Source organism: Drosophila navojoa, chromosome 3, assembly GCF_054131105.1.
Source record: "Drosophila navojoa isolate 15081-1374.11 chromosome 3, UAZ_NAV_1.0, whole genome shotgun sequence".
Classification (NCBI taxonomy): Eukaryota; Metazoa; Arthropoda; class Insecta; order Diptera; family Drosophilidae; genus Drosophila; species Drosophila navojoa.
Window position 1 is genome coordinate 29,040,798 of NC_142891.1, and position 19,413 is coordinate 29,060,210.

Genomic DNA, 19,413 nt, shown 5'->3' on the forward strand with positions numbered 1-19,413 from the left:
TAAATACAATAAGAAACCGTAATATGTTCGATGGCTCAGCCATAAATTTCACCAAGGACGAACTCAATATTGCAGCTCTATTCCTAAAGGATAAAAAAGCGCCGGGCCAGATAATATACCGGCGGAGATACTGAAGGTGATAGCATCAGGGCGGCCCACTTTTCTACTTAGTATGTATAACGCATGTCTAAAAGAAAGGATATTCGCAGAAGCGTGAAAAGAACAGAGACTGGTGCTCATTAGCAAAGGTAAAGATGATCCCAGCACACCTTCGGTTTATCGCACATTGTGTATGCTAAACACAGCGGGAAAGCTGGTAGAAAAATTTCCTAAGACCCAGACTCTTTGCTGCAGTAGAAGCTGGGGGAAGAGCACCGCTTCCATATACCGGAGGAGCTATTTGCAGGTTCGCATACTCTTGTATTCCACACAGACTGGTATTAAAAAGGTATAGGGTGACTGGAGCAACTGTGCTGGGGTCAATCCTGGGACCAGACCTGGAAATGCCTGAAGACAGATTCCTAATTGGATATTTCGACGCTATCGCCGCCGCAATTACTGCCAGAAATACCAAAGAGGCTCAAAAGAGAATTACTCAAGTCATGATCCGCATGCAGACATGGCGTAACTCTCGAATATTGGAACTTGTCTCCCATAAAACAGATTTACTTCTGTCAACGGGGCCTTTGAGCAGACTGATGGCAAAAGTTGACGGTCCGACGGCAGGAAAACGAAGTCTCCTTATGGAAGTTACAAACCCTATATTTTTATATGGTAGTAAAGTATGGGCAGACACCTTAACCGCGGATATAAGGCGGTAACCGATGTGCAGAGAAGAGCAGCCTTAAGGATAACATCGGCGTACCGCACAGTCTCTGGGGCTGCCATAACTGTGATAGCAGCATTCATACCGGACTTGCATGCCCAAGAACGCAAAAACAAATTTAATCTCCGACAAAGAGGAGAATTCCCGGAACAGACGGCAAAGAACATGCGACAGCAAACCATAGTCTCGTGGAAGGCGAGCTGATTATGCGAAAGGTATGGAAGATGGACCGCTATAATAAACCCCGACCTAAAAAGAAAACACGGTGAAACATCTTTCTTTTACTTATACTTATACTTTTGAGCGTACCCAAATAAGATGGGGAAAACTGCCAAATCCAACTATATTTATAGCAAAAACGCAATGCACGATGTAGAACACACTTTTTATACCCTGAACCCATTGAAAATGGGAAATCAGGGTATAATGTTTTTGTGAAAAAGTATGTAACAGGCAGAAGGAATTATCGCAGACCCCATAAAGTATATATATTCTTGATCAGCACGACGAGCTGAGTTGATATAGCCCTGTCCGTCTGTCCGTCCGTCCGTCCGTCCGTCCGCCCGTCTGTCCGTATGAACGCCGAGATCTCAGAAGATATAAGAGCTAGAGAGCTGAAATATTTTGTGCATATTCGTGTATACCATACGCAGTACGAGTTTGCTTTATTTTTTCGATAAATCATCCCATAACTTTTTTATCGAGAATAATCGAAAAATTTATTTTGTTTTTTGAGCCTCATCGGAGTACTATTAAACGTGGAGACTTCAGATTTACTGTGTGTATTCCTATGATGAATACAAACATTATGTAATCAACAGATTTTAAATACCACGCCCCCTTCGCCCCCAATACGCATTTCGTATTTCAAGTACTAGAGACTTGTGCTTTGGAATGTACACACATATTGACCATATGATTACGCCCTGAAAATTTCATTAAGATCGTATGTTTACAAAAGAAGTTATTCACCAAGTAAATTCTCATACTATTGCCCACACTGCAGCGCAGCCCAAGCGCAGTCGCTGCTTATAGCGCAGTTAGCAGAGCGCGGGCGCGTGAGGGTGGATGCATGTGTATGTATGTGTGCGTGCATAAAAGAAGTGCAGAATGATAAGAATATCAGCTTGGAGGGTTCAGGGTATCTCCTAGTCGAGCAGTCTCGACTAGAGTCTTCTTACTTGTTTTAACTACAAAAGGTGGTTGGAAGAAAAAAACTGTCGGTGAAGTCAAAGTAGAGACATTAGTACAGCGAATGTGCAGCAGCATTGGTGCTTGAAAAAAGTCTATGACTTCGCCGAAAAGGTTATGCGGCGGAAGAAGTACCTTGAAGGTTAATGCGGGATAACTCCTGGTTTCAAGGTGGATTCGAGCCCCAGATGAGGAAGGGTTTTTATCCTTTTTTTTAGATGACCTGACTGACGGTGCATAAAACATTTTTTCCCACCTCAACCCACAAAAAACCGTTATTTTCATCATGTATTAAATGATTAACAAAAGTTTACAATAATAATAGGAACAACGAACCAGTTAAAAACAAGTAAGAAAGCTCTAGTCGAGACTGCTCGACTACGAGATCCCCTGAAATGTTAGCAAATGATATTTCCATAATAATTCGCACACGCACATACACAGGAGAATTGGCTTGGGTTGCGCAGCAGTGTTGACAATATTATGAGAACTTATATGTTGAATAACTTAATGTCTAGACGTATAACCTTAGTGAATCTTTCAGAACGTTTTCATAATGTTCAAATGTACATTCCGAAGCACAAGTCTCTAGTACTTGAAATACGCCTTTTACAAATATGAGGGTGAGGGATGGATATAAAAGTGGCAATAAATTTTAACAAAAATGGAAATTGTATAAAATGCATCTGTTGTCGCCAGATCAACTCAGTTTTTCATTTTCTTCAAGAATATATGTATATACTTAATGGGGTTTGGTAAGGAGTTGGCTATCGTCATTCAAGAAAATTCTACAATTTTCGAGCTTTGCAATCATTAAGTATCGAATTATTTGTTATAATAAAAAAATCTGTTTAATTTAGGCGACCTTTTATAAGTAGATGTAACTGTTTATGATATACATTTCAATTTATCTCTTAGCATTCCAGCATAATAAATATTTAGTCAAGTATTTACAAGTTGTGCACTGTTAATGCAATAATTATCTTTATTTGTAAAGATATTTCCTCAACCGAAAGGAATAAAATGAAAGGGCAAAAGGCAACCAAAGTTAAAACCAAATTCCTGTTGTGGAATGCGTCGCGCAATTCACTCTGCCATGAGGAATTTCTTTACCAAAATTTTAAGTTGTGAACAAAAATGTGTAAAGTGGTGGAATAATATATCTAATTCAAAAAGGGTGAGCTCTGCTCATATATGAACACAATTTAAGAATGTTCCATTTAAATAGACTAGATGATAAATATTTTACTTTTGTTTTTGCAGATATTCGGACTCATATGCATATTTTACCCTTTGCTTTACTATGCGTAAAAGAATGTACGAATATTTTCAAATATACAATATTGTAAAAAGTAAAGCCAAACAATTTTGATTGGGTGACTTTTCAAGTTTTATAATCTGTCGCAATTATTATATAACTAACAACTAAACGAAGAAGGTTTTCAAAAATATTCCGGTAATTTTATTTTTATACCCTGAACCCATTGAAAATGGGAAATCAGGGTATAATGGTTTTGTTGAAATGTATGTAACAGGCAGAAGGAGGCGTGGCAGACCCCACAAAGTATATATATTCTTGACCAGGGCGTCGAGCTGAGTCGATTTAGCCCTGTCCTTCTGCCTATCCGTCCGTCCGTCCATCTGTATGTTTGAACGCGTCGATTTCAGAAGATATAAGAGCTAGAGACTTCAAATTTTGTTTAAAATGTCCGTATATATCACGCGCATATCGAGCTTATCACTAAAAAACGATAACTCATTCCGATACTTTTTTATCGATAAAAAACCTTATCCAAGATCACTTAAAAAATTATATCGCCTATATCTTTCAGTTGGAGTCTCAAATTTAAAATGTATATTAAGATGAATTTTATACAATTTCTGATTTTGTTAAAATTTGTATGCGTGTGTGTGTGCGTGTGTGCTAACTATTATTGAAATATCAGTTGCTTGTAGGGTTCAGGGGATCTCGTAGTCGAGCAGTCTCGACTAGAGCTTTCTTACTTGTTTAATTTAGACTTTTGTGTATTTTATATAATTTCGATTTTTGTTTTAAAATACCCCCCACCCCTAAATTCGACCCCTAACCCTCACTTTTGTAGAAGACGTACTTCAAGTACTTGGGCTTCGTAATGTACACACGTTTAAACATTATGATTAAGTCCTGAAAGTTTCATTAAGATCGTACGTTTAGAAATTAAATTATTCAACAAATAAATTCTGCAGCGCAGCCAAAGCGCGTTCGCTGCTTACTGCGTAATTAGCAGAGCGCGTTCTAATAATTGCGTGTGTATGTATGTGTGCCTAAAAGAAGTGCAGAGTGATTAGAATATCAAATTGGAGGGTTCAGGGTATCACCTAGTCGAGCAGTCTCAACTAGAGTTTTCTTAATTGTTTTAACTAGTATATTGATTACGCAGTAGGAGGCGTGGCAGACTCCATCAAGAATATATATTCTTGATCAAACCGAAGTAAGAGTCAGTATACTCAGTTTCAATCTATTTGCCCGTAAGATTTCAGAGCATAAGAGAGCTACAAATTTGTTTAAAGAAGTCGATAATTATTCTCGTTGTAATTCTATCGAATGCAAACTATCACATATAGTGCATCTTTGAGGTTAGGATCTCCAAATGTTGCGCATATATTCTTGTGTATTTTATAAACATTTTAAATATGTACAAAAAAAAAACTTTGTTTTTCAATATATAAAATATATTCACACGTAGATTATCTGCAGAAAGCAGGAAAGAACCGCTGAGAAACATAAAGCATTTAAGTGTATACTTCAGTTATCTAGCTCTTCAGCTAATATGATTTCTGATATATCCGAAAAGTAGCGGGCAAAAGGAATCATCGCAGACTCCATAAATATACATTGAAGATCAGGACGACGAGCTGAGTCGATATAGCCCTGTCTGTCTGTCCGTCCGTATGAGCGCGTCGATCTCAAAAGATACAAAAGCTAGAGACCTGAAATTTGACACGCATACTCGTGTATACCATACGCAGTACGAGTTTATCTTACTTTTTCGATAAATCATCCGATAACTTTTTTATCGAGAATAATCGAAAAAACATTTCATTTAGATTTTTCAGCATCACTATTCACTGTTAGACCTGCAAACTTCAGATTTACTGTGAATATACATATGATGAATACAAACATTTTGTAATTTACGGATTTTTGATACCACGCCCCCTTCGCCCGCAATTTGTAAAAATCGCATTTAAAATACTAGAGAATTGTCTTTGTAATGTACATACATTTGAACGTGATGATTACGTTCTGAAAGTTTCATTAAAATTATACGTATAGAAATAAAATTATTATATTGTCCACACTGCAGCGTAGCCCAAGCGCAGTCGCTTCCTTCTGCGAAGTTAGCAGAATACTGGCCTATACGTGCGTGTGGATGCATGTGTATGTATGTGTGCATAAAAGAAGTGCAAAAGGATTAGAGTATCAGATTGGAGTGTTCAATTTGATACCCCTCTAGGAGCCGAATCAGGAAAGTTTTTACACTTTTTATTTTCATTGTATACCCAAGTATATGCTTCAAATTTGAAATCTCTAGCTAATAGTGTCGAATAAATTGCATTCATACGGACACAGACGAACAGAACATTTCACTTTCGTTAATTCATTATTAACTTAATTATTAAAATTGTACAACATTAAACATTTCAACAATTCCATATTTAAAATAAGTAAGAACGTTGCTGTCGGGCGTTACAGACAGCAGAAGAATCATTCACATCCCATCAGTGATCTAGTAGCTAAGTTTAGCTCTTATACTCTAGAAAATTCAGGTTTTCCGAAGACACCTCATTTTTGGCCAGTTCTTAGAACAAGCTAACGGTAGCCTACGCTCCCCAAATGTAGTAGTGTAGTAGTAACTTAACTATCCAAATTTAAAGTTTCTATACTTTAGGAGATATATAAATTGCATTCATACGGATAGACGGGCAGACAGACGGACTAAACGGACATTACACAAAACCAATATACTCATTACTCTATTGTGAATGAGTATAAAAAAAATATAATCATTAGAATTATGTTAAAAATTAAAAATATATTTTATGTCGCTATTAGATTTACACATGAGTTCCGCTTCACGTAAATTTCAAAATACATGGCGTATGTATTACGTTTTATTTTTAATTTACGGATCTGAGCCCGCTTGCTTCATCGTAATAGTCATTCATCAACACTTAATCGTTGAGTTGGTGGATGCTTTCAAATAAGGAAAAATATTCAGTCGGCAATTTTAATTCGCAACGATTTCAATCAAAGGATTTTACAAATGACCAACCCTTCTGCTTGTCGGCTGCTTTTTGGCTTGGGCGAAGCAATGCGATTGCATAAAATGCTTTAACCACATTTTATGTTTGCTTTTGCACACTTGGGCCGAACATCAGCCGTCGACCACAGGAAAACCCAACTCTGTTACTTTAGTGACATCATGGCCATCACCATAAAGCGCCTGCTGATCCATTTATTCATATTCAGCTACATCTGAAATCACATGCAGCTCTACTGTGCCTTGTTAAATTTAAACGGAATGGCCAAAAAATGGTCTCTTTGTCCGTAGCAATGGGTCGGCTTCGAATGCCCAACGATGAGTCAATGCTTCCTCCACCTTTGTATGCATTTACATACTTACATACTAGTTATACATAGTGCAATCGGATGAGCATTACGCATGTGGATTTGCATGGCCAGATTGCGGGCTCGGCCACTAAGAGATACGTATACGTTGCGCCGGATACGGATGCGGAATTTCGAAATTGTGTACTGTTGGGGAATTCGAAATTCCATTCGCCACAATTTTTAATCAGAAGTAACTGGTGTGGTCGAGAATTTCCGACGGCCTAAAATAAAAATCCAAATAAAAAGATTTGTGTCTGAAATCTCATTAAAAACATTTCCGTTTGTGAAAACAAACAAATAAAAACAAGCAGACGAGCAAGTAAACGCACAGGGACATGGACATATCCATCCACACGCATGGACAACGAGCGCAACGAGCTTGCGTTCAGGCGTAATCCCTACAGTTGTAGCAAAGGCACTACCAATTGCCGCAGATGCTCTGCGCCTTCTTCTCTGTCCGTATCTGCCTGTCCGTTGCTCCTATTGCTCGCAGTGCACTCACTGCCTTGAACTTGTCAGCTCGTTCGTACAACTGATGCCTTGGTGGGCTGGCCAGAAGAGCAGCTTGCGTAGTATTCCTGTTTGTCCATTTGATGACGAAGATCTACCATCAATTTGCAACACTCCCATTGCTGCTGCCACTGCTTAACTCCCACACAGCAGCAGCGAAGCGGCAGTCGGGGTCCGTTGCCCACTCCTCAGTTTGAGTGTAAACACATAATCCATTTAAATTGTTTGTGGTTTTTCTTATTGTTTGTTTCCCTTCTTGTTTTTATTGTAGCTGCCGTTTTCGCTGCTGTCGCTGGCACTGCTGCCCAAGCTATGCGAAGGAAAATCAGGTTCATGTTTGAAGCCTACATATTCCGCTGCTTTGCCTCAAGATATAGAGAAAACCATTACTCTCCATCAATTTTGTTAATTTTTCGGTGTTTTCAGTTTTCGTCTAAAACAGCAAAATATCATGTTCTCATATATTTTCTGGAGTACTAAATTGGACATATGTTTCACAATTTTAACATCACATATCCAATACTTATGCAGTTTATTTTCAAAGTCAATTGATTTTTATTTTGAAATCTAAAATTTGTAATGAACGTCAAACAGTGGTATATTCGGAATAGATACGGAGACATAAGAAGAATATAACATTAAGTTTAAAAGTTTAAATTTTCAATACTCGGGTACGATGACGGGTTTTGCCGAGCCTATAAAAGCTACAGATTACATTTTCACATTTTTTTCAGAAAAAACGATAAAAGTTGCTTTAATATTGTCAATCAATAAATTTTTACTCCTACTTTTTGAGCGCTAAATCGACAAATTTTGCATATCAATCAAGTGTATTTTATTCATATTTAATTTTTTCATATTTTTACCGCCTTTAAACATTTGCGCCAAAACTTTAAACTCACCTTTGAAGGTCATCTGTTAATACTCAACAAGCGCGTATTGTGCGTTGAGACCAGTCTCCAAATGATAATAGCGATTGTAAAACTTTCAGCTTCATATGAGTTTAGACTACATGTGCTTAATGTAGGAAATAGTTCTAAGTTGCAAATTATTGCTCAAGCAGCCAATGGTTATGATTATATTATGTCACAAATTAATAAATATGGGAAGTTAGCTCCACGCCTTTTGTAGGCTGGTAAGATAAATATATATGACTATATATTTAACTAAATATATTTATCTTGCCAGCCTACAATTTGTTTGATACATCTTGAGCGATGTTGATACTAGAGTCTTGAAATCGCCTTTTAGAGCTTTTAATATATATGTATATATGACGTAGTTATCTTTTTATTTGCTCATGATTAAAGTATGGTGTAGATCGAAGAAATTTTGAAAATATTTTCAAATACATTTCTAGAATTCAAATCTTAGGGAAATATTTTAGGTATAGAAATCTTAGCGCCTTTTACTTTGCTACTAAAACTACGAGTAATAAATTGATCCCCTGTAAAGAATATCTATATTCAATTTTAGGAGCGTGGTAATAACATTAAAATGCAGGACAATATCTTTGTATTCATTACTACGCAGCAAATCTGTAATCTCAAGCTCTAACAGTGCTCAATTTACGAAATATAATAATTGATTATTCTCGATAAAAAATTGGGTGAGCTATCAAATAAAATATTGAAAACTCCTACATACATGTAAGATTTTGAGACTTCTAACTTTTTTTGCAAAAAACACAATTCTCCAGAGCTCCGAGCCAATATTCAGCATTATAGGCGGTTGAAGTGACATTTCGAACTTTGAATTAACCAAAGTTTTCTCTTAATTTGGCATGATAATCTGATGGGCCTGTTTATTTTTCCGCTTAGATTCAATTTGAAAGAAGTTATAAAAAAAATTATACTTAAAATTAAAAGCTAAAATGTTACATGAAATTTCAATGCTTTTATCAAAGACGGAGCTATGTAGACAATTTATGTGCCTATAGAAACAGTAGACCAAAACATGCAGTGAACACTGGTTATTCGCAACGTAAAAGGATGTGACTGAAATAGTTGTCGTGCTAAAGTTTGCCACACGACACCAAGAACAAAGAGATAGAAAGCAAAGATATTAGAGCCCGGAGACTAGAAGCTCAGGTTGGACTCCAAGAGGAAAATAATAATAATAATAATAATAATAATAATAATAATAATAATAATAATACAATGTAGGAGAAACGAGTGTCATGCAAATATAATATAATGCAAATATATATATAGATGGTTTCATTTAACAACTCATTTGCCAATATATGTATATAGAAATGCATATGTATATACATATACATATAGCTAGTTTGCTTTTCATAAACTGAGTCCGTTTCCGTGCCCTGTCCTTTGCCTTTGCCTGTGCCCAATTGAGTTGTGGAGCTCACCGTATCTGTTGACTTTGTTCTCTATCAACAAGTCGCCACTTAATTCAATTACATTAGATACGACGAGCAAATAAAAGGATGAGACGGCATCCCATGCCAGCCATGAAGACTGAGGCGCACGTTGGGTGTAGGCCAAGCATAGAATTTGCGGTTAAATGACAGCTGAGCACTGCTGTGGCATTTACTGCGCGAATATAAAGCGTGAGGCTGTCTTAATAGCCGCGGGAACTTTAAATTAGATTTTTAACACGAATTAAATATCTCTCGATGTGCTTTTGCGGTCTCATATATTTATCTTTTCAGCAATCGTAATAAAGACTCAAACAAACTAAAAGCCTTAATAAAGGTCAATTGCTAAATGGGTTTCTTAAATGTTGAGAATCGCCCAGAGCCATAATTCCATCAGCGACAGTTGGAAGTTTCGTATATTTATTTATTCAGCTGACCAATTTCACTATTTAAATGAATCTTTAGGCATTAGTCAAAGGACTCTTTTCTGTTTCATTTAATTATTCATTTGTTCAGTTTAGTTCATTAAGATAATGTGAAGTTTCAAATTAAGAAACAGAAATTATAGCATCACACTTATTTAATTATTTTGTTTAGTATTATAGTTTTAAAGTATAGTTTGCACAGTTTCTTGATCCTGATATTATTATTTATTAAACTTACTATTGAACTTTCTGACAAAACATCAGTCTATCTTTCATTATCCCCAAGTTGAAACAGGTTTAGGATCTCTGACCTTGCTCTGCCTTATTCCCTACCAGAGATTAATTTTCTGTATATTTTGATGGATATATATGTATATATATGCACATTGAAATTATTGGTATTATTGCAATTGAATTTATGTATGATAGTTTTAACGTTTGAGCAGTGAAAGTTGCAAGCTACTTATAATAATTTTTTCTAATGATTTCATTATTTTTCATTTATTGTATAATAAAAAATTATTGACAATAACACACAAATTATTACAACTAAGATTTGATAAATATGAGCGGCCGAAATATTGCGTTTATTAAAGCATTCGTTTACAATGCGGGCTTTATTCATTTCATTAATTTGTATTAATTTGCTTACGTTTAAGACATGGATTGATATTAGTTTCGCTTACAATGTGGCGCTTTCTTTTTACCTTTTTTTTTTAATTTATCTATTATATTTTTTGTTGATTTCCATCATATGAAAAACAAATGATTTTGGCGTAGACCTATCGCGATGCCTCTTAGAGTAATTTAACGCTGAGTAATGATCGGTAATTATAAATTTCCATCTTTATTGAGAAACAACAAGCTGGAAATTTTTATGTATGTATATGTATAAGAAAAATATAAATATCGATGCGACTTGTCCTAAACGTTTTCAGCTCGGAATTCACTATTCAGCATAAAATTGGTTTAAGTATATGGTATCTTGAGTATACATCTAAAAGCGTTGCAAAGCCAATTATAAACGTAACGACGGGAACGCACGTTTTGGAACTGTGAGCTTCGAGTCCGCTGTCGCTTACGATTTGCGCTCAATGCAACTTCTACGCGACCGACGCGCATCAAGCTCTGATTGAAACTGAGCAAATGCGACTAGTGATAAGCTAAGCGTACTGTGTAATGGGCAAATGCTGAACTTCGTACTAGCTCGTTTGCGACCCGAAGTAGAAAATCACCCCTTCGATGTGCGGGGAGAGTGTTTGCAGGACACCCATTGGCGGCTATATGGCAGGGGTTAGAGTGTTGGAGAGAGAGAAAGAAAGCGAGAGAGAGGACTTCATTATAACGAGAGTTTGACTGGAGAAATAAAAACAGATTCCACCACGTGTCGGTGTGGATTTTATTTTCTTTTCCTTGATTCATGTAACTAATGGTTTTATCCTGTTGCCATTGAATATGAGTAAATTGCCTTACTCTGGCCTTTTATACCTTGAACTCATTGAAGTTCGATATAATGAGGCTCGAATAAGCTTATAGTTGACCACTAATTGGTTCTGTCCACATGTGTAAAGCCGACTATCTTTAAATTAGAGTAACCAGATTTTTGAAATTCTAAATTAAAGAGACGATTTAAGTTGACCTTGTTTCACAAATTTGCTATTCGATTGTGATCATCGGGGGTTTTATAATATTATTAACATGTTTTTTATACCCTGGGTTCAGGCTGAAAATGGGAAATCAGGGTATAATGGTTTTGTTGAAATGTATGTAACAGGCAGAAGGAGGCGTGGCAGGCCCCATATATATTCTTGATCAGGGCGACGATCTGAGTCTATTTGGCCCTGTTTGTCTGTCCGTCCGTCCGTCCGTATGTATGAACGCGTCGATCTCAGAAGATGTAAGAGCTAGACTCTTCAAATTATTTTTTTAAATGCCCGTATATACAGTGCGATAAGTCGAGGTTATCACTACAAAACGATAACTCATTCCGATATTCTTATCGATAAAAAACCTTATCGAAGATCAGTTATAAAATTATATCTCCCCACTAGAGTCTCCAAATTTAAAACGTATATTAAGATGCAGTTATACAATTTCGGGTTTTGTATAAAATTTACCTCCCGCACCTTTATCCACCCCCTCACCATCACATTTATAAAAGGCGTATTTCAAATATTAGAGACTTATGCCTCGAAATATACATACATTTAAACAATGATTACGTTTTGAAAGTTTCATTAAGATTGTACGACTTGCAATTAAATTATTCAACAAATAAATTCTCAAAATATTGCCAACACTACAGCGCAACCAAAGTGCAATCGCCTGTATATGTGCGAATTATTATTGAAATATCAGTTGCTCGAAGGGTTCAGGGGACCTCGTAGTTGAGCAGTCTCCACTAGAGCTTTCTTACTTGTTTTTCAATTAAAAACTGTATTGAAAATAAGTTATTTATATTATTTATAAAATTTATTTAATTACAAATTTTAATTGTTAACGTCAAATCTTTTTATAGTACTTTAAAGTTAAATGAAGAAAGTCCGTCCGCAAAGTTTTTAAGCAATTAAGTTTCTATAGTAAGCCAACACGTGCTTAGCAGGCGTGCCTAAGTGCGTCTGAAAGTATGCTTGTCTTGTGTAGCCAGAAAGAAGAATTATTGATTCAAACGATATCTTAGTCGAGCATTATCGACTAGAACTTTCTTACTTGTTTATATTTCAACATGTGTATATAAATATATGTTTTGTTTTCTGTATTTATGCTAACTGTGGTAAATATTCAAAATCACAGACCAATTGCCGCTCAAAGTATTTCCTAGTCGCACACCCCACATAGCTTTCATGCATGTTTCTTCGAATCATTCAAAGATACCTGGAATTAGAATCCAGAATTACTGTGTTTCAATTTGCTATTTGGTATTCTATCTACGTAGCGTCAGACTTGAATCAAAAGCATTCTAACATTAATAAAATTATTTTTTTATCGCAAAATTTAAAGTCGAAACAAAAAAGGAACACGATAGAAATAAGGGAAACAACCTAACAAATGGTCTCAAGTAAATTCAGGGAACATACATACCTGGCTTACATATCCCAAATTCTTTTTAAAACATAGCACGGACATTATTTCATTTAACAATTTCAAGGTCCTTTATTTTATTTATCACCACAAAAGCTACGAATTTTCCCCAGCTTCTAATGCAAAAGTATACATACCTCACGTGGTGTGTGGTTAAATTACCATGGCGATTGTGTATCTAACATATTAGCAATGGCATGTATGTGATGTTTTCGGCTTTTTCTGATGGTTATAATTTTAAGATTTTATATACGCAACACATAAACAAGTAAGAACGTTGCAGTCGGGCGTTACCGACTGCGGAGTACCCATCCACACCCCATAAGCAATTAAGTAGCCAAGTATAGCTCTAATTTTTGGCCAGCTCATAGAACAAGCTAACGGTAAGCTAACAGCAAGCTAACTGCAAAATTTGGATACTTACGCTCCAAAAATGAAAAAATAAGGGGTATTTTTCGATATGCCACGCCCATAAAGAGGTGTAACAATATTTTTTGGGGAATCAAAAGAGGGGGTTACTAGTAACTAAACCATCCAATTTGGGCTGACATACATATATCCGCCATAGCTATTTGGTCTTGAGTGGTCAGCCGAGTATACAAATCTATCATATTTCAGGTTTCTAGCATCAACACTGCCCAAAATATAGCTGAATTTGAAAAATAAGACAGGCAGAAGGAGTTGTGGCAGGCCCCATAAAAAATGTTTATTCTTGATCAGGGCGACGAGTCGATTTAACCCTCTCCAACTGTCCGTATGCTTGAACGCGTTGATCTCAGAAGATTTTAAAATGTCCGTATATATAGCACGGATATCGAGTTTATCTTCAAAAATCGATAGATCATCCCGTTGTTAAAATTCATATCGAGACTAGTTATTTAATTATTTTTCCTACACCGTTAAAGCCAAAGTCTCCAAATTTTAAATATAGACTCGTATCTACCCCCTCTCCTTAATATATATAAAAGGCGTATTTAGAATACTGGATACATGTGTTTTGGCAAATACACGCATTTTAATGATACTCTGTTTTATGATGAAAGTACATCCATAAGAAAAGATATTATACAATTATGTTCCCATAGTAAGATTACACGACAGCCCATGTGTGTTAAGCGCATATTCTTGAATGCTTTAGGGGATCTCGTAGTTGAGCATTATTGAAAATTGTATGTCGTTTTCAAATTGTGACTTGTAGGCCGTTAAAATGGTTTTCTTTTTATACCCTGAACCCATTGAAAATGGGAAATCAGGGTATAATGGTTTTGTTAAAAGTATGTAACAGGCAGAAGGAGGCGTGGCAGACCCCACAAAGTATATATATTCTTGATCAGGACGACAAGCTGAGTCGATTTGGCCCTGTCCGTCTGTCTGTCCGTCCGTCCGTCCGTCCGTCCGTCCGTCCGTCCGTATGTATGAACGCGCCGATTTCAGAAGATATAAGAGCTAGAGACTTCAACTTTTTTTTAAAATGTCCGTATATATCACGCGCAGATCGAGTTTATCACTAAAAAACGATAACTCATTCCGATATTTTTTTATCGATAAAAAACCTTATCGAAGATCACTTAAATAATTATATCTCCTACATCTTTCAAGCTAGAGTCTCCAAATTTAAAGTGTATATTAAGATGAATTTTATACAATTTCGGTTTTTGTTAAAATTTACCCCCCACCTCTATATCCACCCCCTCACCCTCATCTTTGTAAAAGTCGTATATCAAATACTAGAGACTTGAGCTTCGGTATACACATACATTTTAACATTATGATTACGTTCTGAAAGTTTCATTACGATCGTACGTCTAGAAATTAAATTATTAAATAAGTTTTCATTATATTGCCAACAATGCAGCGCAACCCAAGCGCAATCGCCTGTATATGTGAGTGTGTGTATGCGTGTGTTTGTTTGTATGCGTGTGTGTGTGCGTGTATTTGTATGTATGCGTGTGTGTGTGTGTGTGCGTGTGTGTTTGCTAATTATTTTTGAAATATCAGTTGCTTGTAGGGTTCAGGGGATCTCGTAGTCGAGCAGTGTCGACTAGAGCTTTCTTACTTGTTATACCCTGAACCCATTGAAAATGGGAAACCAGGGTATAATGGTTTTCTTGAAATGTATGTAACAGGCAGAAGGAGGCGTGGCAGACCCCACAAAGTATATATATTCTTGATCAGGGCGACAAGCTAGTCGATTTGGCCTTGTCCGTCTGTCTGTCTGTCCGTCCGTCCGTCTGTCTGTCCGTATGTATGAACGCGTCGATCTCAGAAGATATAAGAGCTAGAGTCTTCAACTTTTTTTTTTTTTAAATGTCCGTATATATAGCGCGCATATCGAGTTTATCACTAAAAAACGATAACTCATTCCGATACTTTTTTATCGATAACCAGTTATAAAATTAACTCTAGAACATACAGCTATATCCGATTTGCCACGCCCATATTGGGCGTAGATATATCTGCCACAGCACGTGATATTGGATGGTCGATGCGGATCTACATTCCGAATTTCAGCTTTCTAGTTCCTCAACTAATATGATTTCTGGCATATCGGAGAACGTATTTTCCGATTTGCCACGCCCCCAATGGACGGATCGGGGAATCGGAGATATACACGAGTAAGTGTTCTTAATTTCAAGTCTCTAGCTTCAATAGCGCCGAGATGAACTGCGTTATTAGGGACAGACGGACATTCGGTGACATTTGCACATATAAGTTACTCAAAGGATTCAAGGGATTTCGTAGTCGAGCTGTCTCGACTAGAAGTTTCTTACATGTTTAAAATTTCCTGTGGCTATTGCATCAATAAGGTTGATGAATATCGAAATTAGCTTCTTCAATTTGTATAGACACCCCAAAATACATACATATTTAATATATTGAGCTCATACAAACTATGGAAGGGCCCATTAAACCAAATCAATAGCTACTGTGAACAGAGTGTGACAATTGGAGCATTCACTCAATAATATTCATGGAAAGTATCAGTCGTACCAATTGACTGCTCTTATGGCCACTTCAGGCATCGGGGGCCGTATGTGACTTATGCAATGCAGAGGCGAGCATTAGCGATGTAGAGTTTTTTGACTTATGTGAGCATAATTTCGGTACTTGGTCTGTACTTCCCACTTGAAAGACAATCGAAAAGCCGATTTACTTTGTACAAGTCGAGTGGCTCAGGAAAAAATGTTTGCTTTTTGGTTTTCGAACGAACGGGAAAAATGTAAGAAGAGCATGGCTTACCGATTCGCTCCCGGTGCCGAAAAACAAACGGAAGTACTTGCTGGCAAACAGCCCCAGACATTGAGACAGTCAGGCATCCAAGCATAAGAAACGACAACAGCTACGACTTTCTCAACAAAAAGAGTGCCAGGCAACATGAATCAAAGGCCTGGCAGGACGGTTGCGAGTGCGAATGTGAATGCGAATGTGGATGCGAATCTGAATGCGCCCTTCGCGACTTGCAAGTGCACGTCACAAAGCACACACTCTTTCAGGAGATTTCACATCATTTATTGTTCAAAGTCTTTTTTGAAAAGCATCAGCTTCCCACTTGACTGGCTGACAATAATCTCTGTTGTTTTGTCGACATCGACATTGCGAATGTAATTATTGTTGTTGTTGTTGTAATTGTTACTGTTACTGTTACTGTTCGGCTTGCTTTTGGCCATGGCAGCCAAAGTCAACGTCCATTTGCTCGAGTGCCATCTGTACTAAGAGGGATGCTTTGCTGAGCGATTGACAGTGTTTTAATGCCAGCGATTACAATGCTCCTTGCTGTTTATTTGGCTCCTATAGAAAACAATTAGCCTTTCTGAACGACTAAATGACTGAATGACGGAATGACGGAATCACTGACTGCTTTGGGCGATATGAACGAGAGTATAAGAAGCAATGGATGCCACTCAGCTTATTGGTCCCCCGCTCTCGCCATTATGAAGGACCTCTTAGCAGTCCAATTAGGTTTAAGCAGTTAAAAGTTCAACAGCTAACAGCTATCATTTGTCTTGAAATATGTTTACATATGTAGAATGAAAACGTACGCCGATGATTTTATCAACATTCCTAAAAACATATCAGATAAATACGATATGTGTACATATATATACATACATATGCGCTTCTTTTCATGGAAAACTTCTAATAACCTGTAAGCTGAAAAAAACTTTTCCAGCAAATACATTTGTGCGTTTGCACATACATACATATGTATGTATATTCCTCCTAATCCTCATGTACAGAATTCATTGTTGCATTCACATAAGCCTTTTAATTAGAGTATGCTGTAATCCAATTTTAATTCCTCATTAGTTGAGATTATCATCATTGTGATAGAAAGGCATTTATCAAAGCATCAGCAATAACAGTTTGTTGTGTTCACATTCGCGTTAGAAGGCAAAGTCTGTATCTACACATTTAACATCGCCAGCATCTAAGTTTCAGCTGCTTTCGTTCAGCAGGGAAGTGCTAGGCTCCCTTGGAGCAGCCACGCTTGGGCGCAAGGGCGCTTGGAGCTTGGGCGCTTGGGTATGAGAAATGTTTGCAAAAATCCGCATTTGCGAGTATATACATACGATTGAATGGCAAGCAGTCTTAAGACTTCCGGAGCCATGATGTTCTAGTGCAAAAGGCATTTTACTAAGCCGTTGAGATTCACTGAGGTAATCCCCAACAAGAAACTCAGTAAATCCGAAAGTGTTTCTTGGATTTTATTATTTAAAGTGATTAAAAGTTATTGTTGTCGGCTGCCATTGACGTTGTCTTTGCTTTTCGACTTTTCATTCTATGAGTTTAGGGGCTTTGCCTAAAAGTGATTATGTGAGCACAATAAAATCTTTACTTCTTAGTTGCAGACTCATATACTTCCATTTTTAATATTAATTCAATTTCGTGTCTTAATTTTTCCATCGCCGTTCTTAAGAAACACTATACTTATGCATACTCAAAAGGCCAAAAGAAAACAAATAAGAAAGCTCTAGTCGAGACTGCTCGACTACGAGATCCCCTGAACCCTACAAGCAACTGATATTTCAATAATACTTAGCACACACACACGCACACACACACACGAATACAAACAAATACACGCACACACATACACATACAAATAAACACATGCATACACACACACTCACATATACAGGCGATTGCGCTTGGCTTGCGCTGCAGTGTGGCAATATTATGAGAACTTATTTGTTGAATAATTTAATTTCTAGACGTTCGATCGTAATGAAACTTTAAGAACGTAATCATAATGTTTAAATGTATGTGTATACCGAATCACAAGTCTCTAGTATTTGATATACGACCTTTACAAAGATGAAGGTGAGGGGGTGGATTTAGGGGTGGGGGGTATATTTTGACAAAAACTGAAATTGTATAAAATTCATCTTAATATACATTTTAAATTTGGAGACTCTAGCTTGACAGATGTAGGCGATATAATTATTTAAGTGATCTTCGATAAGGTTTTTTATCGATAAAAAAGTATCGGAATGAGTTATCGTTTTTAGTGATAAGCTCGATATGCGCGTGATATATACGGACATTTTAAAAAAAGTTGAAGTCTCTAGCTCTTATATCTTCTGAGATCGACGTGTTCAAACATACGGACAGACGGACGGACGGACGGACGGACAGACAAACGGACAGGGCTAAATCGACTCAGCTCGCCCTGATCAAGAATATATATGCTTTGTGGGGTCTGCCACGCCCATTTTCAATGGGTTCAGGGTATAAAAACTAATTGCAACAGCAAATAATAATCAATTTTCTTAGTACTATTATCAAAATCATATTAAAATGTTTTGCAGTGATAGTCTGATGATTATACCATGAACCCATTGAAAATGGGAAAGCAGGGTATAATGGTTTTGTTAAAATGTATGTAACAGACAGAAAGAAGGAGGCGTGGCAGACCCCAGGGCGACGAGCTGAGTCGAAATAACCATGTCCGTCCGTCTGTCTGTCCGTATGTTTGAACGCGTCGATTGCAAAAGATATAAGAGCTAGAGACTTCAAATTTTTTTAAATGTCCGTATATATAGCGCGCATATCAAGCTTATCACTAAAAATCGAAAACTCTTCCCGTTATGTTGTTATTGATAAAAATCTTATCGAAAGTCAATTATAAAATTATATCTCCCACATTTTTAAAGCTAGAGTCTCCAAACTATAACTACTCCCGATATTTTATTATCGATTAAAAACCTAATTATTTTATAGTATCTACTACTACTTTAGAGCTAGAGCTTCCAAATTTTAAATGTTGACTTGTGTATTTGATATAATTTCGGTTTTCGTTAAAATTAACACCCCACCCCTAAATTCACCCCCTCGCCCTCACCTTTGT

The 19,413-nt window shown here is 36.8% G+C and overlaps 1 protein-coding gene and 1 long non-coding RNA gene across 2 annotated transcripts in view; one reads left to right on the top strand and one right to left on the bottom strand.

Moving 5' to 3' along the window:
- Positions 1-17,051, top strand: part of Ns4 (Nucleostemin 4) — a 139,353-nt gene extending 122,302 nt beyond the window's left edge. Inside the window, exon 5 of the mRNA XM_089257669.1 lies at positions 17,019-17,051. Coding sequence (XP_089113795.1) covers positions 17,019-17,020 — 2 coding nt within the window. The 3' untranslated portion in view covers positions 17,021-17,051. The remainder of the gene's footprint in view (positions 1-17,018) is intronic.
- LOC149091967 (uncharacterized) lies at positions 14,305-19,166 on the bottom strand. Its single transcript, XR_016196454.1, has 2 exons — positions 19,078-19,166; positions 14,305-14,517 (listed from the first exon to the last, which is right to left on the bottom strand). It is a non-coding gene; the product is annotated as an uncharacterized LOC149091967 (long non-coding RNA).
- Between the last annotated feature and the right edge of the window lie 247 nt (positions 19,167-19,413).